This window comes from Musa acuminata, chromosome BXJ3-7 (genome assembly GCF_036884655.1).
Source record: "Musa acuminata AAA Group cultivar baxijiao chromosome BXJ3-7, Cavendish_Baxijiao_AAA, whole genome shotgun sequence".
NCBI lineage: Eukaryota > Viridiplantae > Streptophyta > Magnoliopsida > Zingiberales > Musaceae > Musa > Musa acuminata.
In genome coordinates, this window is record NC_088355.1 from 13,228,028 (window position 1) to 13,252,636 (window position 24,609).

Here is a 24,609-nt window from a genome sequence, read left to right on the forward strand (position 1 = left end):
TCGGATACATTGCATAAGGAATTAATGCGAAATAACAAAATTGATATTGTGATATGATCATTTGTATTAAAATTAGCTAAAAAGCCAGTTACCTTAAACAAAAGTTTTTATAATCATAGTGTTTTCTGGAATTTATTATTTTATTTTATTGTTAACAGTGTAGTTAACTTAGGAAGATTAATGGGTGAATTTTGAAATTTTTTTTTTATTTTTAAAAATTTCTAACAATATTTGTTTTAATCTAATACTTAAAATACCCTTCGATCATTAATTTATTTTTTTTAACTTTTCTTAGAGACCAATCCATAAGGTTAACTGGTCCATTTATAATATTTTTATATTTATATTATAACATTTTTTAATAAATAAATCGTATAAATACTTGGTATAAATAAGATGAATCGATCTATTCGATTTTACTAAACATAATAATAACTGGATCGGGTCACCTTATGAACCGATGTATAGAAAATGAGAGAAAAATATATTCAAGATATTATGTAAAAAAATACTATTAAAAAATAAAAAAAAAACTTTTCTGATTCGTCCAATTTTAATTACACAAAGGGGAATGCAAAGAAGAAGAAAAATCTTATCGACTTGGAAAAGGAAGGGTCAAAATTGGCATGAGGACTGGGCATGTGAGCTTAGGTCTCAAATTAATATACTTTTTACATATTATATGCAACATATAGTCACATAAAAGAAAAAGGAAACCCCGCTCTTCCTCTAACCCCCATTCTTTCCCAACCGAAACATCTGCCTACCGTCCTCTCCTCTTCCTTTCCTCCCACAGAATTCCACCACAACTAAACCAAAAACCCATCTTTTATTTTTTTTGTTCTGGTATTTTTTTTTCTATCCTCAAAGTTTGAGGAAGCTCGAATCGACGGCGCCGTCCCGGTCGCGAGATTAGGGTTTTCTCGCTGCCGCTGCGGCTCGTCGGTTTCCACGAGATACCGTGAACGATTCCCGTGGTGAGATTCTTTGTTTTTATCGGTTTTGATGATTTCGAAGACTTGGGTTGTGTATTTCAAGTACTTGTATGGAATTCGCAATGATTTATAGATGTGTAGTTGTCGTTTTTGTTCTTGTGGCCTTGGGTTGATGGAATCCGCCGGTTTCTGGTGGAAAAATCAATGCTTTCTATCTGACTTTTCTTATATGATTTGTGTTGATCCGACGAGAGTAAAACATACGTCGAAAATAAAAAGAGCTGGATGATCACATCGTAGAGGTAAGAAAAAGTTGTAATTGTGCGTCGATTCGTTTGTTCTTGGCGCAAATTGTTACTCTTATTCACGTGTACGTGTTTTCCCCTCCCCAAAACCCTGGAATCTTCATTCTTCCTGCCTATAATTAGATTCATTTCATCAATTCACTATGTGTCTACAGGTGAAGCTCTTTTTTATTTTTAGGTTCTCACCTCGTTCCAATTGTTCTCCTTCCTCTTATCTCTCTCTTCTTTCACTTTAACTTCTTTTGTGGAGAGCAAATGGGATTGCGTGGAACGCATTCTGACAGACGACAAACAACCGAAATATTATGTTATGGTGTATTTAGTAAATGTTATCTCTAATGCATACCATCCTCCATAGTTCGGCCGATTTCTTTGCTTATCCCCATGTCTTCTGCTGGTAATCTTCATTTGGTCTTGTGCTTGTTATGGGACCCAAACCCCCCAACCCCCACCCCCCCTCCCCCTTTATGGTGTTTGTCACCTGAAAATTCTGTCTTGATGTGACCTCCGTTCCTCCTGAGGAATTTGGAGTGGGAACCGAGCTGAGTGCTCTCCATCGTGCGGTTCTTGCCTCTTTAGATTGTCCTTGGATCATTCTGCATGGGATTTCCACTAGAAAACTTCTTTTTTTGCTTGTGAATTTTCCTTCTTTCATGATATTATTATTTTTATGTGTCAATCCACCTTACTAGTGTGGAGTCTTTCTGTGTCAGATTTGTGGTGATGCTGCTGTTGCCACAAATAGGTCGTTTCTGATTCATGAACTCATCAATGTGGTTTCATTTGAAGGAGGCAGTGAATGGATATAGGTGGAGTTGAGCACCGAGGGCGTTTGGCACAGCAGAAGACATCTTGGACAGAAGATAAGCATAGGTTGCCATTGCTCCCTTCCAAGAAGAACAATGACATTTCTGCCACCTGCAAGCCCAAGAATGTTGCTTCTAGGTACAAGTCTGGGATCTCATCTACCCCTGTTTTAACTCCTAGTTCACCAAGACGACACCCCTCTCCAAATGCCAGTCACACATCTCCTGCGGTGTCACTGCCTAAGCGACCCCAATCTGCTGGGAGGAGACGACCAACAACCCCTTCATCGAGGTTCTCTGCACCCTCATCCCCTTCTAGTTCTTCTACACTCTCTTCCCCATCTTCTAGATCAACAACACCAGCACATGATATGGTGGCGGAAATTCACAGCACCACGCGGCGCTTACTCAGCAACAGGACTCCTGATGGTTTGTGGCCATCAATGCGGAGCCTGTCTTCCTCATTCCAGTCAGATTCTCCCATAATTTCTGTTAGTGAAAAAGAAAAAGTGGTTGTGAATTCCTCAGAGAAAACAATTAAGTCTCCGGCCAATATAGTAATTGAGAGAAAGAGGACTCCTCTGAGAGGAAGAAACTCATCTGACCAATCAGAGAATTCTAAACCATTGGATAACTCAAATGCAAGGGTCATTGATCAATGTCGGTGGCCTGGGATGCTGGGAGGAAGGTCGTCTGCAAATGGCTTGTCAAGAAGTGTGGATCTCTCTGATAGGTCTAGTAGATCTGCATCTTTAACAGTTGCATCACGGGGGGTCTCCCCAAAGAGAACGAATCCGTCATCTGATAGTGCAACTAGAGTTCCCCAGCCATCTTTAAGTGAGGTTATGGAGCGAGTATTTAATGATGGAGGTGGAAGAGCAGAGCAGTGTGTGAAATCAGTTGTAAAGTCCTCTTCACAAATTTCCATGAGATATTCGTCAGTAACGCGGTCAAATAAGACTCAGTCATCGCCAGTCCCAGGTTTGCGTAGCCTTTCTTCACCGAGTAAGGTTTTGTCAACATCAACATCATCATATACTGCTAGGGGTATGTCAAGTCCTTCAAGGACAAGACCATCTACTCCGGTCTCATCATCTAGCAACGTTACTAGCAGAATGGTTGGCACATCCTCTGTCCTTAACTACAGTGTTGATGTGCGAAAAGGAAAGAAGAATAGAAATCACATAGAAGATGCTCATCAGCTAAAGCTGCTTTATAATGCAAACTTGCGGTGGTGCTTTGTCAACGCTCGAGCAGACAAGACACTATTGGTTCAGAAAATGAAGACAGAGGTATTATTAGTTCTATCCAAGGAAGAATGACTTGTTAGGATGAAATACAAAGTTCTGCTTGATAGAATACGTTACTCTTGTTTCTGACATCTCTTTTACACATTATGTTATGCATAAAATATTCGAGCAGATTTCTAAGGCAAGATGAATGTTTGAGTGTTTAGATATTTGGCAGACAATGTGATGCCATTATTCCTTTAGCACACTTTCTTTTCTTCTTTTGCAAATTTCATTCTTGTTGGCATTTTTCTGATCAATCGGACATTAGTATATGCTGAGGGCGACTAAGAAGAAATATGCTCACTTTGACATTCCTTAATAATTTATACATAATAGAGTTTAGGTGATAAGCATAGACCAACATGTTATTGTTAGTAGGAAGTAACAAGAAATTGGATGAATTGCAACTTTTGCTTGTTTTGAGAATTAATCTTTTCCTTTTCTTATGTTGTTATTTTTATGCCCGTGATATTGTACTAAATTACCTTAGTCAAAGTCTCTCTTGGTATATCTTGGCTAACATGGTTATCTTACTGTTGATCAAAAAACAGAATGTTCTTCACAGTGTGTGGAATAGAATTTCAAAATTGCATGATCCTGTGATCTTGAAAAGAATTGATGTGCAGCGTCTGCAGGTAGAAATGAAGTTGCGTATAATTTTGAAAGAACAGGTACAATTTGGTTCATTCAGTTCTATCACCTCATTCATCATGGCACTTATAGCCAATGTGGAATTGAATAAACACAGGATATTACCATTTTTTATTCATCATCTGATGTTTTGTGTATAGCTAATGTCTTATTAGAACTGCAGCTTTTTGTTTTTTAGGAGAAGGATAATTTGATGAATTTCTATTTGGTCTTGATAAATCTTAATCTTAGTCAAATTCATAGGTCTACATTTACTTGTTCCAATAGTCTAAATTTGACCCAGGTCACTTGGTCATCTTTGACAACTTACATGGACTCTTGAACACCATTATCAGAGGATCATTGCTGATGCATTGTTTATAAATTTTATCTGTCTCGCTGAATGGACTGAGGCAAACCCAGTTTTTTGAAACTTCTGAGATACATGCATCTGATGGGGATATCTAATGTAGCTTAAGTTATTCACCACAAGATATAATGTGGTTTAAAAGGCTCTTTAGCTAACTGCCATGATAACACATATCATTGAGTTTATAGTCATTTATCAAATATTTAATCAGTATACTGATAAACCATTTAATGTTATAGTTTTAAATAAAATAAAATGTTCCTTATTTTGCAACAGGCTAAATGCCATCTGAAGTTTTTGATGGTTTAAAACAATAAGTAGCAAAATCAATTTGCTTGATATATTAATTTGAAGTTGTTTCTGTTCTTTGAATTACCAATCATCATAATTCATGGTTTTGGATGAAATGTAGCATATATTTATGATCATGGCTTAACTTTTGACCACGTGAAGCTTTTTGACTTCAAAGTTTGGACAAAGGAGTAGCTGGCATCACATGATGTTAGTGCTGTATAATTATGTATTCCCTTTGATCCACTTATTTTAAACTCCCGACCAGTTTTGAATGTCATCATTAGTAGATGCATGGTTTCTTTAGTGTATTATGTTTCTAAAGTTTGTTAAAACTACCACGTAAGTTTTGAACATGTTAAACAGGTTTGTCAGTTTTGTTCTGATACACATTCACATTGGTTTGTTAAGGCAACATATGAATTTGTTTATTGGATGGTTAACTTTTAAGTTCTTCTATGAACAACTTTGTAGATGGCATACCTTGAACGTTGGGTGGCATTAGAAAGGGAACATTGTAGCTCTTTATCTGGTGCAGTGGAAGCTTTAAATGCAAGCACCCTACGTCTTCCTATTACAGGAGGTGCAAAGGTATTTACATACTGATGACATGATAACATTCGTTCATTCTATATATGTAGCTTATTATGCCTATAAAAGAAAATTATATTTAATTTTAGTTAACAAAATATTTTAATTGTTTGTCTCTGTGTTTCAGGCAGCTGTAGTTGATGTAAAAAATGCTGTTAGTTCAGCAGTTGACGTTATGCAAGCAATGGGTTCCTCCATTGCCCATTTACTATCTAAGGTGTGACACTGAGATTTTTACCAATTACTATAACATTATTTGCCATAATATTCTTTGCTTTCGATCTGCGTTCACTATAAAGGACCTTAAAAAATATCAATATGCTTCCTTTCTGAATATTTGTTAGGAAAGAACATAAATCAAGTCATCATTTTATTGTTGAATTGCCACCTATTAACTCCCATCTAGTGTGGTGGTGCTTATAAATGGGGTTGGATTATCTATATCAAAACCTTTTCACAAGAGTTGTGTTAAAGGTTGATGTTCTCCATGTTGGGCCTTTCAAGTACAAAGTATGTTGTGCTTTCTTTTAGTCCACCTATGCATCGATGTCTCCCCACCATTTCTAAAGCTTCTAAAAAGCTGGAGGATTACATTTTGTATGAACATCGACCGGGTTATATGTTGGCAGTGTATTTTCTGAACTAGTATTGTGGAGGCAATATTTTACATAAATACTTTTCTAATGGAAATTGCCATTGACATGCCAATTTACTGTCAGCAAGTTTTAAATTCTCAGGCGAGTGCCGGTTCTGACACTGTCGGATCATTCTGGTACTGGCATACCGGCCTATACCACCTAATATCACTGGAAAAAAATAATAAAAAGTAAAGACTCCATTGATATATATTGGTCTGATTGGTATTTGTACCAAAGTTTGTTTTAGAATCTAATGTATGATCATATCTAGTGTCTTTTTTTCTTGTATAAGTGACAACTTTCATTGGTCAAATTGATTCTGATTTCTGACATTAGTCATGGACTTCTCTGAGAGAGAATCAAATTTGGGTTAGGAGCTCTAAATTCCAGTGTTACCTAAATCTGCTATGATCTAGCTTGGTTCCTTGGTGGAGCTATACAATTCCAGTTTGAGTTGGATTACCACACTCATCAACATAAACCAAAGGAGTGAAGTTGTGATCTGGATTCACATTGTCTTGGAAGCACTACATTTTAATCCTTGTAAGTAGGGTTCACCGTCTTGAGGCGTATCGCTTGATAAGGGCGGTATGTAGTTTGATAGGGGATCAGTATGCGGACTGCCCTATATCAGGCAGTACACATTACATGACCCTGTATCACATTATATGGGGTTTGTACTAGTTGATAACGATCGAAATCCGATTGTTATTGATTTGTACTAGTCGGTAACGATCAGATTTTGATTGTTACCGATCAAGGGGTGAGATTGCCTTGTTTCAAACTCTTTCAAACTCTTTCTCACTCATATCTCTCTCTCATTCTTATATTTTCACTAAACTCAACAAAGCTGTGATTCATGAATTAAATCAAATTTGGAGATTAATTTGGGAGGATTAAAAGGAAGAACACTCTAATCAAGAGGAACTAGAGACACTCAATCGCCATAGCCGTCCGCTTAGTGTGCAAAGGCAAAGGCGAAGGCGAAGGGAAAGGCAGTAGCATCAGTCGTATTGTTGGAAAGAATCAAGTCGGATGACGAGACACGTTCTTAATCGCATTCAACAGCTCGCTCGGTCCATAGACATAATAGCGACGTGGATAGCAATGCCTTGACCGATGATGGCAGTGACATTGGGGAGTCGATGGTCACGTTTAGACAATTTGAGGGTGGTGCATGGACCGAGAAACAATATTTTTCATATACCACCTAATATTCAGATTATGGAGTTCAATGAGCTACTAGTCAAGTTTATACACGAAAGAGGAAGACAATGGATGATTTTGAGTAGATACGATAGAGCATACACGACGTAGACATACAGTGAAGCTCATTGTATTCACAACTGTCGTATTATGAAGAATTTTATGGCCAACAGTAGTATGGTGATAGTTGGTCATACTTCTTCAAGTAATAGTATAGTGATTGATCTTATAATACGGAACAACAATTAGTGACGAAAGTAGATTTTCTAACATTCTCTAAGCTCTGCACTAGTACATGCCACAATCTTCGTTCGATTACGTCGGTTTAAAAAATCTTCGTTCGATTAAAACCGATTTCGACGAAAATCGTTTCGGAGAGATGTTAACTTTGAAATCGTATTCGTAAGCATAATGAAAGTAAAGGAAGTAAGTTGTTGATAAGACCCTAAAGTCTTATCGTAGGCTCTGATACCAAATGATAAGACCCTAAAGTCTTATCGTGGAAGAAAGGGGAGAAATGGGGATGATAATGATCGCTTCGAGGGGATCGGCCTCCTTGATCGCTTTGAGGGGATCGACCCTCCTTGATCACTTCGAGGGGATCGGCCTCCTAGGGTTTGTCCAAAGACAATAGTATTTTTCATAGATTACTGAAAAGAAGCAGTTACATCCCTATTTATAGAGTTCCACCCAGAGTCCATCAGGACTTGAACTCTAATAATAAATAAATATTAAATAGACCTCTACTTGACTCTAATTGAACCAAACCGACTCAATAAACAATTGGACTAAACGGACTCAACAAACATTATTCAAAAGCTTAGAAAAAGGGTCCTAACAGTTCCTCCCTCTTCAAATCAGCCTTGTCCTCAAGGCTGAGCAGCATCAATCTCAGGGAGCTTCTCTTCGGCACTTTAGCCATAGACTATCTGCAACGCATCACAACCCGTTGATCAAGTAAGTATGGTCTCCACTTTTTGAGAGTGTAAGCAACAGGTTGATTTTTCAGTGTAGTAATTGTTGCATGAAACTTCTGACCCTGTATAATCAATTTTATCTTTGAACCTTTGCTATCACAAGTGAAAATCCGTCCATCAATGATCTTTACTTTGAATCTGTCACAGTCTTCAATGTGTTGGGCCAATCGGTCAACAGTCTCACTGTCCATAGAATAGTTAGTGCTACCAGTATCAATCAAAACTATAACAGGCTGATGTTCCAGAGTTTCGGCAACTTCCTTAGTTTGCGGGTTAGAATAGTCGGCTAATATATGCATTGTATGTACGGTAGGTTCAACGTCTTTATTAGAATTTATACCTTCATGATCGGAGTCCAACTCTTCTGCTTTTGGTTCCTCTCCAATTGGCTCAATCATCATATGCTGCCCTTGTTTACATTGGTGCTCCATACTCCACTTTTCATCATAGTACAAACCCTTTGCTGAATTTTTCTTGAGTTCTTCTTGGGTTAGTCCTCGGGTGTCAAGGCTTTGGTTGGGAATAGATATGGTGGGTGGCATATTGATCATCTGGTGGTTATCACTTCTGTTTCCATGATTTTCCCTGTTGATTTTTTTCTCATGTAGATGTGCGAATGAGATCGCAGCTATCATAGTGCGAGGTTGACGAGCCTTAACTTCACACCGGATCTCTGGAATAAGACCTTCAATAAATGTATCCAGAAGTTGTCGTTCCGACCAATCTCTAGCTTGATTTGATAATCTTTCAAACCTACTCTGATATTCCAACACTGTAGAAGTCTGACAAATTTTTGAGAGCTGTCCATCCACCTTCATGTATGAGTAGATTGTGTCATAATCTTGGGGCCCTTTTCTAGTATTTCCAGATCTATGCAATGTAGAACTTGAGCTCCCACCTTGTTGAAATTTACTAAGGCTCCCCAGTAAGTCCTTTTTGAAATCATTAAGTACTTCTTGTAACCGGTTCTCAATTCTAATTTCCAATGCTTCCATTTGTGCTTTCACTGAGTTATCGATGGCCATTTCGTAAGACTGCAAATCTGTAATCTCAAGTCCTATTTTTGGTGTTGGTCAAGGGCATCAATCACTGTCCTATTCGGTGCTGCTGTTGTGATGCAATTGGTGGCAACACTATGGGAATGAAGGGTTACTGCGAGGATGCGGGGATGTAGCTGTGGTTGTCGCGTGGGAGGCAGCGATGCTTGTTGCGGTCGCTGCGTAGAGGGATCACTGTTGCTGAGGGCTTGGAGGTAGCGATGGTGGTGCGGCTAGGGCAGCATCGCCAAGGGCTCACCGCTGCGATGGCTGCGACAGCGCGGATGGAAGGCAGTGTTGCTCTGTTTCTGTCACACTGCGGAAGGAGGCGCTAGTGAGAGGCAACAATGCTTGTTGCAGTCGCTGCGTGGAGGGATCGCTACTGCTGAGGGCTGGGAGGCAGCAATGGTGATGTGGTTGGGGGCAGCGCCGACAAGGACTCACCGCTGCGGTGGCTGCGATGGAGGAAGAGTTGCTGCCCTATGTTTTTGTCACTGTGTGAGATGAGAGCGCTGAGGCTGAAAGGCGACGGTTGTGACTTCTGTGACCCAAGGAAGCAATCGCCGAGCAGCCAGGTTGAGGCTGCGGTGATGCCAACCAACAACTGCAGCAGCGGAGGCAGAACAAGAGGGAGGTGGCGTTGAAGCGGTCGGGGTTGAGGCTGCAGCGGTGGCAACCGACGGCTGCAGCAAAGATGCAGAGCAAGGGGGCTGCAGCAACGGTGCAGATCGAGGGGGTTGAGGTGACGGCTGCAGTGGCTGGCAGCAACAGTCGTGGCAGGCTGGGCGGCGAGCGGCGACGTCGCTGGCTGGGCAGCAGTGGCGACGGTGGTGGCAACCGGCATTTGCAGCAGCAGCAAGAGGATTGCCCTGTTTCTCGGTCACAAGGGGGCAGAGCAAGGGGGAGTGGCGGCGGTCGTTCTCGCCCGAGCCAAGGGAAGCGGCGGCTGGGAGGCGAGCAGCGGTCGCCGCACGGTGTCTGGCAGTGGTGGTGGGTCGGCTGGAAGGCGACGACGCTTGAGGCGCGGCTGCGATCGACGAGGGGCTGCGGCAACAGAGGAACTCTGTTTCTGCAACCGCTGCAACGAGGGGCTGCGACAACAGGCGGCTGCGGCTGCGACCCAAGGGGGGGCACGGCTAGGGTTGCGGTAGAGAGGCAGCGGTGGTGGCGCGGCTGGGAGCAGCGTCACCAACGATCGCCGAGGAGAAGAGTCGAGCGGCTGCGCTGCGACGGAAGGGGAGGCGGGCGGCGGCAGTAGGGCTGGGATGGACGTTGGCAGCGTCGTCTCCTGGCCGGGGAACAACGGCGGTGGTGGTCGTCGGCCGGGAAGCGGGGCGATGGTGGGCGCTGGCCGGAGAGCAGCAGCGGCGGGTGGGCTGGCTGGAAGCAGGGGACGCAGGGGTGGCTACGGCTTCTTCTTCCTCTCGTGTTTCTTCTTTTCTTTTTCCTTTGTTTTTTTTTTTTTTTTTTTTTTTTTGAGCGAGATGAGGCAGCGAGAAGGTTGAGCGGTGGTCGAAGGTCGCTGGCCGGGGAAACAACGATAACGGTGAAGAAAGAGTTGCCTTGTAGTGGTGGTGGGGAAGAAGGGAAGCAAGGTTGCGGCGGGTTGCGCCAAGAATCGTTGCTCTGATACCAAATGATAAGACCCTAAAGTCTTATCGTAGGCTCTGATACCAAATGATAACACCCTAAAGTCTTATCGTGGAAGAAAGGGGAGAAATGGGGATGATAATGATCGCTTCGAGGGGATCGGCCTCCTTGATCGCTTCGAGGGGATCGGCCCTCCTTGATCACTTCGAGGGGATCGACCTCCTAGGGTTTGTCCAAAGACAATAGTATTTTTCATAGATTACTGAAAAGAAGCAGTTACATCCCTATTTATAGAGTTCCACCCAGAGTCCATCAGGACTTGAACTCTAATAATAAATAAATATTAAATAGACCTCTACTTGACTCTAATTGAACCAAACCGACTCAATAAACAATTGGACTAAACAGACTCAACAAACATTATTCAAAAGCTTAGAAAAAGGGTCCTAACAGTTGTTTGCAGTGAAGGTAAATAGCAAGCATAGAAATGCAAATCAAGTTTTTATAGTGGTTTGGTCATCGTGACCTTCATCCACTCCGCCGATTCCTCTTTCGTCGAGGCCACTAGCATCCACTAATGATATTCCTTTAATAGGCGAATATCAACCTCCTTCTTACAACTCTATTCTCCTTTTGTAGGCTCAGGAGAGGACCTTTACACCCCCTTTTTACAAAGCTTCCCTCACACTCTCCCTTAGAATGGTCTCTAAACTTTAGGATGAGGGACTTTATACTTTATAATGGTTTTCAACTCCAGAAACACATAGTTTTTGTTCATTTTTCTTGCTTCTCTATGCAAGAATAGCTAGGATATTTATAGACCCCAAATGACTTAAAAAATGGAGCAAAAATTTAAATCCCCTGAAATTTCAGGGTATGGCCTGACACTGGGCGGTACCACCGCCTGACACAGTCTCGGAGACTCTGCCACGACGGTTTCACCTATTTGGTCATTGTTTGGGCCTTTCTCTTGGCTCAACACAACCCAAACTTGGCCCAACTGTCCCCTAATTGGGTTGGCCCAATTCTAATCCCAATTATGTGCTAATTATGAATTTTAAGACATTTACTAAGCTAAACAAAGTTCGTAAGTCTAGGTTTCTTCCGGCGAGCTTTCGACGATCTTCCGACGAACTTCCGACGATCTCTCGACAATGTTCCAGCGGACTCCCGGCAAGCTCCTGGACTTCACGACGATCTTCTTAGCGAGTTCGGATGAGCTTCTTTGGCAAGCTCCTGGACTTCTCGATCAATTTCGACAGAACTTCCGACGAACGTCCGGACTTCCGACGAACTCTCGAACTCCCAACGAAATCACGTTCTTGACACCGGGACTTCATTTTGCTTTATGCCTTGCTATCGTAGTTAATCCTGCACACATAAAACACACTTCGATTTAGACAATTATTACTAAGCATGAATCATGTTGTCCGACATGTCATTGGTCCATCGACGCTTTGTTCGATTCTTCGGCGCATCGTCCTCTCTTGCCGCCTATTGTCCAATCGACCAGTTGACCTCTGTAACTTCGATATCCTTGGTGCAATATCCGTTCTTCTTGACCCGATACCCTAATCCATGGCTTGAAGCCTTTTGTCGATACGTCGATCGATCCTCCGGCTCGACGTCTAATCTTCTGACATGTTTTCCTCCAGCCCAACATGATTCTTCCTGCTTTAATTGTCTCATCCTGATCGAAGCATCTTGCGTTACTCAAAACGCAGATCAAATCGTAAACATTATCAATTGGTTTCATTATCAAAATCCGAGATTTAACAATCTCCCCCTTTTTTATGATGACAACCAATTGATGACGGAGTTAACCTTAACTCCCGGAGTTTAAACAAACTCCCTCTATCAATATGCATACTAAACATTGAGATATAAGTTCAACTATCAAGTGTTTGAGATATAAGTTCAAATCATTGCATACTAAACATAATCTCCATTTTAATTATTATGCAAGCTAGTAAATTTGGCAAGTGCTACATCATATTAGGACATGCAAGTTATCAAGTTTTAGATATGCAAGGTAGTGAGATAGCAAGTTTACAACATACAAGCTAGCAAATTTTTTATTTTTTATTTTTATTTCATTTTAGAAGGTGTAAGCTAGCAATATTTCGAAAGCAAATGCAAGATAACTTTCTTGTTGAAGTGTGCAAACTAGCGATTGTTACTTCCTTTTGCAATGTGCAAGTTGCAAGTTTTGTTTTTTGAGATAGGCAAGATAGCAAACTAAAAAGTTTTACCTCTTTTTGCGATATGTATGTTTGTAATTTTTGCTACTCTTTAGATGTGCAAGCAAGCAAGCAAGCTATCTCCCCCTTTGTCATTGTTAAAAAGAAGGAAAGAATACAATTTTGTATCTCTTTTTTCCTTTACAACAATTTTCAAATCATGACAAAGATAAAGTGTCATTCTTATTACAATATGTCATAATTGAGATAAACCTTGAATTCAAGTTAAAGCAATTTTAAATATGATTCACATCATATGCAATACATCATATCATCATAATAAAATCATAAGTATTGCATGCATCATTCCAAATCACAAATATCGAGAAATCAAGATGATGATTTATATAAGTATCACAAGTTATAATCGAGAGAAAAAAAAATCATCATTCATTTTTAACTCATTCAATTTGTCAAATCAACATTTCTTGGGTATTCATGATACCAAAACATGTTGTCAAATCTTCAACATATAACGTGCATAATTTCAAAAAATTGAAAGGAGAACGGAAGAATTCGAAGGTACAAAGATTTCAACTATCTTATAAACAAATGAATGATCAAGTCATGAATCTAAAATTTCATGAATCATTTCGACAATTCTCCTTTTAAATAATCAAAATGATTATCAAAATCACTTTTCGAAAAATTCAATGAAGGCAACATAGATAGATTCACACGAGAACTTGATTCATGCATAATGTCTCAATTTTTCATGAATTATAAAAAAAATTTAGAGTATCAAGTGACGAAGTCATGATTCGTGTGACAAAAAAAATTGTCGATTCATGCATTTAAACCATTACTACTTCAACTCATCATGCATAGTTTAAAAAATATAAAATCATCAAATATGATACAAACCAAGGTTCGTCGTACTGTACCGTACCTGCGTTTCGACCCGGGCTCAGTACGGTACAGTACGGTGTACCGAGCGGTATACCTGATTCCATCGATTTATCCCTCCGAAAATACCTGAAAATTTAAAAAAAGTTAGGATAGGGTTTTCAAGTTAGAAATAAATATAGTAATAGTATAAGTTTAGCAAAATCAATGTAAATTAGGTAAGAATAGCATCACATATCTTTTTCGGGCTTTGAGGTAGTCTTGTTCGAGGTTCGTATCTCAGCTCGTTATAGATTGAAATATCTACACAAAAATCAATTGAATTGTTAGACTATTTTGTTACAATATAAACTCTAAAATTTAAATGAATTAAATAATCATATATCTAGATATACCTGATTGTTAATTCTACCACCAAAACGAACGACGGGCCTCCACGGGTGGTGAATCGGGGTCCTCGATCCGATACATATCAATATGATACGTTTGTTGGACCCAATCATGAAATTGATCCCATGACATAGTGTATTGATACACCGTATGCCATTGATGCATCAATGTGGTGCTGATCGTAGATTGATCGTCATGAATCATATTTGTCCGAGGCAGCTCTTGAGGCATATATTGGTGTTGTTCTGTATCATGCTGTTGCTCAGAGAAGGATGACCAACTATCACTATACTTTTGTTGCCCATATGATTCTCCATAATACGATGGCTGTGAATACGATGAGTCTCTTTCTGTGTCTATATCATGTATGCTCTGTCGTATTTGTTCATATTCATCCACTGCCTTCCCCTTCCCCTTCCGCGCATAAACTTGACCAGTACCTTGTCGAGTTCCATGATCTGAATCTTGAGTGGCATGTGTAAATATTGCTCCTCAGTCCATTCACCACCCTCAAGTTGTGTAGATGAGACCAACGACTGCCCGGCATCATCGCCATCATCTATCGAGGCACTGCTGTCCGTGTTGCTGTCATGTCTCTGGACCGAGTGAGAAAGAGAATGTGATTGTGAAGGTGTCTCGTCGCCCGACTCGATTCTTTCCAACGATGCAACTGATGCTACTGCCTTCCCCTTTGCCTTTGCACGTTGGCGGACGAGTGTGACCGTTGGGTATCGGTAATTCCTCGAGCAGTTTGACTCCTACCATGTTGTAATCGAGGGGGATTTTCTACCTGTTGGGGTTGTGCTTCTTCTTCTACTATTGCCTCGGTGATAAAACGTGAAGGACGCTGAGGATCTCCCGCCTCATCAAGTAGAGGATCCTCTTGGTTCTCTACTGCTTTAACCTAATCTAACATTGGCTTTGAATCTTCGTTGTAGAATTGGAGGTTAATGGGATCAATATCTGGTTCCTCTGGCTTCTTATCCAACTCAGCACATCGCAATTTTAGTCGCATGTTATAATGGACATATACTAGTTTCTCTAACCGTCTGTAAGAGAGTCTGTTGCGGACCTTTGTATGAATCAATGCAAACGTTGACCAATTACGTTCGCAACCACTAGATGTTGTTGTCTGTGAAAGTACACGAACGACAACCTTCCTTAAATGTGGTGCATCGCCTCCAAATTGTAGCCACCATTCGACTACAAAAAGATATAAATAAGATTTTATTAGCATAATAAATAATTAATATTAAATATAATTGATAATCAATATGCATAACTTTTCCTCACCAGGATCCATAGTGTAACGACATGATACAACTACAACGTCGGAGAATGAACCAACTGTTTCTCGAAATAATCGACCCTCCATAAGAGCATCGGCTGCCTCGGTAGTGTTTGGCAAGAGCCGATATATAACATTTCATAGTGTCATTAGGAAATTATTTTGCGTTCCAAGAACATATCGATATTGAATTGCTGGGTTTAGATAATACGCTGCAAAACATAATTTTGTTAGTATGATTTTTTATTATCTAAACAATAATAAATTAAATTATTCTGAATATGAATTTACCTACATTATGGATATCTTGATCCATATGAACTTCGGTCCGACGATTAATGATTCGTACGTATTGGTCGACCTTAAAATCATCTTTGAATGCTTTCCTGACCTCCTCTCTTGCTGAAATCAGCATATATTTAAGATACGACATTTGTGGACGCTTGTCCATATCGACCTTACGGAGGACAATATAAAGTGGTTCCATACCTTTTATGATTTTTGCTATAGTCTCCCAAAATCTAGAGGAAAGAATGATATTTTCTATCTTCTTTCCATCACTCAATTTCGAATATCTGGATTCAGACCACTCTTGTGAGCTAGCTATTGCCTTTAAGCCATGCCTTTTTTGCTGTAATGACTTTAATGCAATAAAATTGGTAACAAACCGAGTAATTCCAGGTCGAAGTAACTCACAATTTACATACTTTTGCATTAATGCGTGGACCCAATGATGATTATATATAAACTTTGTAATTGATTGTGCTCGAGCTATACATTTCTTGACCGCATCCAACTCACCAATATCCTTCAGCATTAGATCTATGCAATGAGCTGCACATGGAGTCCAAAACAAAGTTTTTTTTTTTCCATCAATTGCAAACCGGTCTTTTTGAAATTCACTCCATTGTCAGTTATTATTTGGACAACATACTGTGGTTCAATCTCCTCTACCATAGTGTCCATCAAGCTCTCAATGTAGTTTGCATCTTGGATCTTTTCAGAAGCATTAACGGACTTATAAAACACCACTATTCTATTGCAATAAACAAGAAAGTTGATGATACTCATTCTTGTTGGTCCTGTCCAACTGTCACACATCAATGTCACCCCATATTCGTCCCATTGCCTCTTGAAGGATTTGATCCAATCATTTAGTTCTGCCACCTCCTCATCTAAGTACACGCCGTAAATCTCCTTCGGTGTTGGAGGTTGGATCCTTGTGCCAGACTTTTGAATAGAGGAGATCATGCTCTGATAATATGGACCTTGGGCTGTGTTGGCTGGAATCCTATGAAAGTTGAACCATTTTGAGATTGCCTTTCCAATATCCTGCTTTTTTTCTTTTGTGTATGCATCGTCAATCCGTGTCTGTTTCGCTGTTTGTGGGGGATAGGCTTGCAGATCAATATCAACAATATCTGGTGCGGACCTCCTGCCAAGACCTCTTATAAAACCACGGAGTCCACCATATCTCATGCTACTAGTTCGGCCTAACTGAGAAGGAGCAGTTGGTTGCCTCATGCTGGTTGACCTCTGGATTCCACTACCACTGCCATGCTCTAATTGTGAGACAGGTCGTCGATGCCTCATTACTTCATCGACCATATATTGATGCTCCAATGATGCACGAATCCCAGTTGTGAGATCCGGGTCGACTTCATCGCCGCAACCCTCATACTGATCATAAACTGGTTCCTGTGTAGCCCTATGATATTCTTCCTCAACTTTTGCCTTCTTTTTTAATGTATCTTCCTTTGTTTGTTTAAGCTTGCTTTGAAATAATTTACGGATCTCCGTTGGAACATTCTTGCATTTTGCAACATCAGGATACCCACCAGCCAAATGCATTTTCACTCGAGTTATTCCTCCACTTTTACCAATGTAGTCACAATAAATACATTGCCAATGATAACGGTTTCCATCTAGCTTTCGGGCATGAACCTATGCATCATCATGTGGCTGTTCCTTTGGTGCCATGATCCTATCAAATTTAAATCAAATAAACTATAAAGTATAAATATATTAAATTGACCAAATATCGATCATAAATCACTAATCACAATATTAAGTAATTTTATTAAAACATAACTAATCATATTTTATTATCATAATTCATAAATATGTTGCATGCATAAAAGAAGTATTAAAATCATTATATACACTAATTACGTGATTAATATAGTTAATTTTTCACTAATTACTTCTCTTTCAACACTATTGTTGTGGGAAACAGCCTTGAGCCATGGCCTCGGGGTCGACGCGGCTCAGTTCGGGTCCGGACGACGGGGGATCTCCCTGGGGCGTTTCTCGAGCCCACCGAGGTGGTCGGGTGCGGTGGTTCGATCGGGACGGGGTGGCCGCTTCCTCCGGGCAAGAGCTCCTCGCCTGCGCGTCCCGCGGGGATCGCCGGCCTCACACCTGCACAAAGGTCGGGTTGGGAAGCTCGACCCGACCCCTCCGACGATCAAGTCAGATGATGTGAAGGGGTTTCAGATGAAGAAGTCTTCTTGTGTCCGTCCTCCCACCTCCCTGATGAACGAGAAGGTATTTATAGGGAAGTGTACTGTTTCCTGATGTGCCCGCTTGCAGGGGGCCGGCTGATAACGTCTGACACTGGCGTGGTGTGAAGAACTGAGCCTGAGCAGGCGTTAATGCGCCTTGGTCGACGTTCTGGTTCGTTTGACCAGGTGCTGTCGCGTTGATCGAGGCGTGAGGCGTTATCTGACATCAGTCGAGTCTTATCTTAATTACTATCCTCATCATATTCCCCCCGGAAAGAAGCTATGCGTCGGTCGTTGTAACGGGAGTCCGAGGCATGGCTTCAGCTTTCAGGCGGGTTGGCCGCGCAGGCGTGGTCTCGGGGAGCATGGAGCCGAGGAGCAAGACGCATGTGTCTCGGGGAGCATGGGGCCGAAGAGCACGACGCAAGCGGGCTGGCCGCGCGGGTGTGTCTCGGGGAGCATAGAGACGAAGAGCACGACGCAGGTGGGCTGGCCGCGCAGGTGTGTCTCGGGGAGCATGGAGCCGAGGAGCACGACGCAGGCGGGTTGGCCGCGCAGGTGTGTCTCTGGAGTATGGGGCTGAGGAGCACGACGCAGGCGGGCTGGTCGCGCAGGTGTGTCTCGGGGAGCATGGGGCCGAAGAGCACGACGTAGGCGGGCTGGCCGCGTAGGTGTGTCTCTGGAGTATGGGGCCGAGGAGCACGACGCAGGCGGGCTGGTCGCGCAGGTGTGTCTCGGGGAGCATGGAGCCGAGGAGCACGACGCAGGCGGGCTGGCCGCGCAGGTGTGGTCTCGAGCATCACGTGACCGATGGCCGAGGTACACGGCTCAGGCGGGCGGGTCGCGCTGAGGTGAACTCGGGAGTCTTCGACCGAGGGACACGGCTCAGGCCGAGGGACACGACTCAGGCGGGCAGGCTGCGCTGAGGTGAACTCGGCAGTCTTCGGTCGAGGGGTACGGCTCGGGCCGAGGGACACGACTCAGGCTGAGGGACACGACTCAAGCGGGCAGGCCTTGAGCCTTGAGCCAATATGTTATGGGAAACAACCTTGAGCCGTGGCTTCGGGGCCGACGCGGCTCGGTTCGGGTCCGGACGACGGGGGATCTCCCTGGGGCGTTTCTCGAACCCGCCGAGGTGGTCGGGTGCGGTGGTCCGATCGGGACGGGGTGGCTGCTTCCTCCGGGCAAGAGCTCCTCGCCTGCGCGTCCCGTGGGGACCTCCGGCCTCACACCTGCACAAAGGTCGGGTCGGGAAGCTCGACCCGACCCCTCCGACGATCAAGTCAGATGATGTGAAGGGGTTTCAGATGAAGAAGTCTTCTTGTGTCCGTCCTCCTACCTCCCTGATGAACGAGAAGGTATTTATAGGGAAGTGTACTGTTTCCTGATGTGCTTGCTTCTCGACCCGACCCCTCCGACGATCAAGTCAGATGATGTGAAGGGGTTTCGGATGAAGAAGTCTTCTTGTGTCCGTCCTCCCACCTCCCTGATGAACGAGAAGGTATTTATAGGGAAGTGTACTGTTTCCTGATGTGCCTGCTTGCAGGGGGCAGGCTGATAACGTCTGACACTGGCGTGGCGTGAAGAACCGAGCCTGAGCAGGCGTTAATGTGCCTCGGCCGACGTTCTGGTTCGTTTGACCAGGTGCTGTCGCGTTGATCGAGGCGTGAGGCGTTATCTGACGTCAACCGAGTTTTATCTTAATTACTATCCTCATCAACTATAAACATGGCAAACACCCTAATAGATATTAAAGATATTGGATTCATATAAAATCAAAAAATTTTGATTAAATTATCGTTAAAATAACTAATTACAGTATTAAATAACTTTAATAAAACATAATTAAATTTATTTTACCATCATATATATGTTAAACACATAAAAGAAACATTAAATATGTAATTTTAATCTAATATGATTCAAAATTTAAATTATGATAAAATTATCATTTATCTACACTAATTATATGATTAATATAGTTAATTTTTCATTAATTACTTCTCTTTCACCACTATAAACATGACAAATACCCTAATAGGTATTAAAGACATTAAATTGATATAAAATCAAACAAATTTTGATTAAATCATCATTAAAATAACTAATCGTAGCATTAAATAACTTTAATAAAATTTAATTAAACTTATTTTACTATGATAAATATTATTCAATACTTACTATGCATGAAAAACACTAATCATAATCTTAAATATCTTAATTACTCTCTAATTAAAGAAAACGAATACATACCTCTTAATTAGAAAGTTCTTCCTCTTAATCTTTCCAAATTAGTCTCGATTGAATTCACAAATCGTTGTTTTATAGAGTTTATGAGAGAAAAAAAATGTTTGAGAGAGAGTTTAAGAGAGTATAATGAAATAGGGGAGAGAAGATTGGTTTAAATAGGAGGAGAAAGGGCTCCAACGGTCAATTTGACCGTTGGAGCACTGTAGCACTGCTACAGTGTGGTAACGGTCAATTTCGACCGTTACCGCCCGGTACCACTCGGTAACGGTCGAAATTTCGACCGTTACCGCCCGATATTACCCATATCGTTCGATACGGGCATTTTTTGGGTGTATCATCCGGTAGCGGGCGGTCCGCGTACCGGTCGCCTCTCGGACCGGTACGGGCGGTACGATTCGGTATGGCAGACCCTGATACAAACATTTATTTTTAAAATGCATTCCTTTTTTGGTTGTTTCATTTTAAGTTGTAGAAGCATGCCTTTTTCATTTATGCCAAATCGAAGCATATATCATCATTTAAACCAAAAAACAAATTTCCTCGTCATGACAAAAAATATAACACATTAAACATAAGGCTTCTTTAAATAAGCGATTTGGTTATCATTTTGATTCCAATGATAATACAATTTTCTTTTTATGTGTTTTATTTTGTGTGATTGATTTCAAATTAGTGCAGCGGAAAGATTACGTCGGTTTAAAAAATCTTCGTTCGATTAAAATCGATTTCGACGAAAATCGTTTCGGAGAGATGTTAATTTTGAAATTGTATTCGTAAGCGTAATGAAAGTAAAGCAAGTAAGTAGTTTGCAGTGAAGGTAAATAGCAAGAATAGAAATGCAAATAAAGTTTTTTATAGTGGTTCGGTCGCCGTGACCTATATCCACTTCGTCGATTCCCCTTCCGTCGAGGCCATCGACATCCACTAATGATCTTTCTTTAATAGGCGAAGATTAACCTCCTTCTTACAACTCTATTCTCCTTTTGCAGGCTCAGGAGAGAACCTTTACAACCCTTTTTTACAAAGCTTTCCTCACACTCTCCCTTAGAATGGTCTCTAAACTTTAGGAGGAGGGACTCTATACTTTACAAGGGTTTTCAACTCTAGAAACATAGAGTTTTTTTACTTTTCTTACTTCTCCATGTAGGAATAGCTAGGATATTTATAAACCCCAAATGGCTTAAAAAATGGAGCCAAAATTCAAATCCCTTGAAATTTTAGGGTACGGGAGGTACCATCGGTTGCAGCCTGACACTGGGTGGTACCATCGGTTGCAGCTTGACACTGGGCGGTACCATCGCCTAGAAGACTGTGTCTGGGCGGTACCACTACTTAGATTGGCAATACCATTGCCTGACATAGTCTCGGAGATTGTGCCACGATAGTTTCACTTGTTTATCGCTCAGACTGGTTGTATCATCGCTTGACAAAGTCTTGGAGATTGTGCCACGATAGTTTCACTTGTGTACCGCCCAGACTGGCTGTATCATCGCCTGACATAGTCTCGGAGATTGTGTCACGACAGTTTCACTTGTTTGGTCACTGTTTGGGCCTTTTTCTTGGCTCAACACAGGCCAAACTTAGCCCAACTGTCCCCTAATCGGGTTAGCCAAATTCTAATTCCAATTATGTACTAACTATGAATTTTAAGACATTTACTAAGCTAAACAAAGTTCGTAAGTCTAGGTTTCTTCCTGCGAGCTTCCGGCGATCTTCTGGCGAACTTCCGACGATCTCTCGGCAATGTTCCAGCGGACTCCCGGCAAGCTCCTGGACTTCACGACGATCTTCTTAGTGAGTTCTGATGAGCTTCTTTGGCAAGCTCCTGGACTTTTCGGTCAATTCCGACATAACTTCCGATGAACGTCCGGACTTCCGACGAACTCTCGAACTCTCAACGAAATCGCGTTCTTGACTCCGGGACTTCATTTTGTTTTATGTCTTGCTATCGTAGTTAATCCTGCACACATAAAACACACTTTGATCTAGACAATTATTATTAAGCATGAATCATGTTGTTCGGCATGTCATTGATCAATCGATGCTTTGTTCGATTCTTCGGCGCATCGTCCTCTCTTGCGGCCTATTTCCCAATCGGCCAGTTGACCTTCGCAACTCCGATATCCTTGGTGCAATATCCGTTCTTCTTGGCTCGATGCCCGAATCCATGGCCCGAAGCCTTCTGTCGATACGTCGATCGATCCTCCGGCTCGACGTCTAATCTTACGACATGTTTTCCTCTGGCTCGACATATTTTCCTCCGGCCCAACATGATTGCATCTTGCGTCACTCAAAACGCAAATCAAATTATAAACACTTATCAATTTGTTTCATCAAAATCCGAGATTCGGATCATGGTTGATTGTTCCGGTGATTCTGGGTTCAAATATGATAATATTGATATTTGCTTATGTTTATCAGGTAGAGGGTACCAAGTCGCTGGTCTCTGAGCTTTCAACCATTGCGGCAAGAGAAAAATCCATGTTTGATGAGTGCAGAGATTTACTAGCTTCAACAGCAGCGATGCAGGTTAGTGCTGATAAAATGATGCTTATGCTACAAGCCCAGTCATATATTATTCAACTACAAAATACAACCATTAGTTTCTCCACATGTTTCTTTTATTGATATCTCTCACATGAAGTAATTTACATTAGCAACTTTCTGGTATGGAAAGCTTAATTTTGTCCTTACATCATGTCTTTTAATGAATTCCCTGTATCTATGTCAACCGTGGTTCACCGGATGTTGTCTTGCATGAATACCATGTTTAACTTGTTCGGTATTAGGGCCAACCATGGAGAACTAGGCTCGTTTGTGTAATCATGTTGTACTACTACTTACATAGTATCCATTTATTTTCTTAAAGGAACCATATTTTCATACTATTAGCCACACAATATACAGAAACAGGAAATCTTATCTTAACCGAGATTTTTCATGAAACAGGTGCTGGAGTCCAGTCTTAGAACACATATCATACAACTAAAACAAGACGCTTATGAGCCAGATTAACCAAGTTCCATAAATCAAAGGTCATCGGGTGATGAGAGCCCATGCTTCTTGAGGTAACAACTTCGAAATGGAAGAGATGAAACTTGCAACCCGTGGTTAGTTCGTTTTGGGCTATTCGCGCGCGCACACACACCCCCATTTTCTTTTTCCCTTTCCTTTTTTTTCTCCTCATTTTGTTATTTTTATTTTTGTCAAATGTAATTTTTTAGTGCTCATACAAAGGCAAAAAAGGAAGTACACAACACATGAGAAGCAAAAGGTTGAAATCAGTAAGCTCAGTTCTCCATATGTATGTATATATTAACAACTTTAGCAGGATGGGAACTGCTAAAGTTACAACCCAACTCGTTTCAGATTTGCTCTCTAACAGGTAACTCGCAAGTCTACAGATGTGATGACTTGATTACTTGTGAATAACCACTTGGAGATGTTGGAGATTTTATTACTGATAAAGATTAAGATAGTTGAGATGAACCTATGTTTAATATGCTTTACAAATATGCTCTCAATATCACTATTAGCAGAAGCAAAATTAGATTCAAATTTGTCATACATAGGTAGGTTGCAAAATCATATTCGGCATTGGTTAATGGCATCAAAATTGGTTGAAAAATAAATTAAAATATAAAAAGAGAAATGTTAAAATTAAAGAAAATAAATATAAATTAAACTCATTTCGGATTTCATCTTTTCGTCTATTACAATTTAAGTAGTCTAAATCAAATTTTACGCTTAAAACATGAACATATGCCCATCATGGTGATACTAATTATCATTTGGCTGTTAGCTTATTCTTTTCTGACATTAGTGCCCTTTATAATTTCATTGGTTATTATGATGACAAGAATATATATATATATATATATATATATATATATATATATAGACATAAATTTTTTGGATGGATATTATCAAAACCACAATATTTGAAGGACACATGAAATAAATTAAAATTAAAATTAAAATTTTATAATGACAAATATATTATGATCAAACTTGGCAAGGATAGAAACGTAGAAAGGCCTTTTCGAAAAGAATATTAGTACTATAAAAGTTTCAAGGCCAGTTATGAATTATTTTATTTTGAGAATTTAAAGTCGGTTTCTCTTTGATTTTTATGGTGGATGTCATTGTCATACCAAATCTCGATCATCTATATTAGATTAGAAAACCTTTCTGCAGGATAATATTATCAAGAGAGGAATAGATTTTTTTGACGAAGGTAGAAATTGAAAGCCCTATCAATTGAAATGTTTTTTGTTCTTTCCTATCATATTTCTTAAAATACAAATATAATACTAATATCAGTCAAGATTTCACTGGATAATAAATACTATATCATTGATGTGGTGGCATCCATGTCCGGCCATTTTTAGCGTCAAATCTGCCACCAGTAATTGAGGTGACT

General features: G+C 40.9%; 1 protein-coding gene across 5 annotated transcripts; it reads left to right on the forward strand.

Moving 5' to 3' along the window:
* The first annotated feature begins 708 nt into the window (after positions 1-708).
* On the forward strand, positions 709-23,618 carry LOC103991956 (AUGMIN subunit 8). Of its 5 annotated transcripts, none has more exons than XM_009411503.3 (7): positions 710-977; positions 2,030-3,338; positions 3,890-4,009; positions 5,104-5,220; positions 5,348-5,437; positions 22,608-22,715; positions 23,136-23,618. In XM_009411503.3, exons 2-7 carry the CDS (start codon positions 2,040-2,042, stop codon positions 23,199-23,201), a joined length of 1,800 nt encoding a protein of 599 aa, XP_009409778.2. In that variant the 5' UTR covers positions 710-977; positions 2,030-2,039; the 3' UTR covers positions 23,202-23,618. The 5 variants fall into 5 exon arrangements, with proteins under 5 accessions (XP_065017213.1, XP_009409778.2, XP_009409779.2 ...); XM_009411504.3 differs by having other exon boundaries at positions 2,037-3,338; XM_018828540.2 differs by lacking the exon at positions 710-977 and adding an exon at positions 1,021-1,237.
* Positions 23,619-24,609: the final 991 nt, after the last annotated feature.

Coding starts and splice junctions, on each gene's coding strand:
- LOC103991956 (XM_009411503.3), top strand. CDS start 2,040: ATGGATATAGGTGGAGTTGAGCACCGAGGGCGTTTGGCACAGCAGAAG. Junction 3,339..3,889: donor TTCAGAAAATGAAGACAGAG/GTATTATTAGTT, acceptor ATCAAAAAACAG/AATGTTCTTCACAGTGTGTG. Junction 5,438..22,607: donor TTGCCCATTTACTATCTAAG/GTGTGACACTGA, acceptor TATGTTTATCAG/GTAGAGGGTACCAAGTCGCT.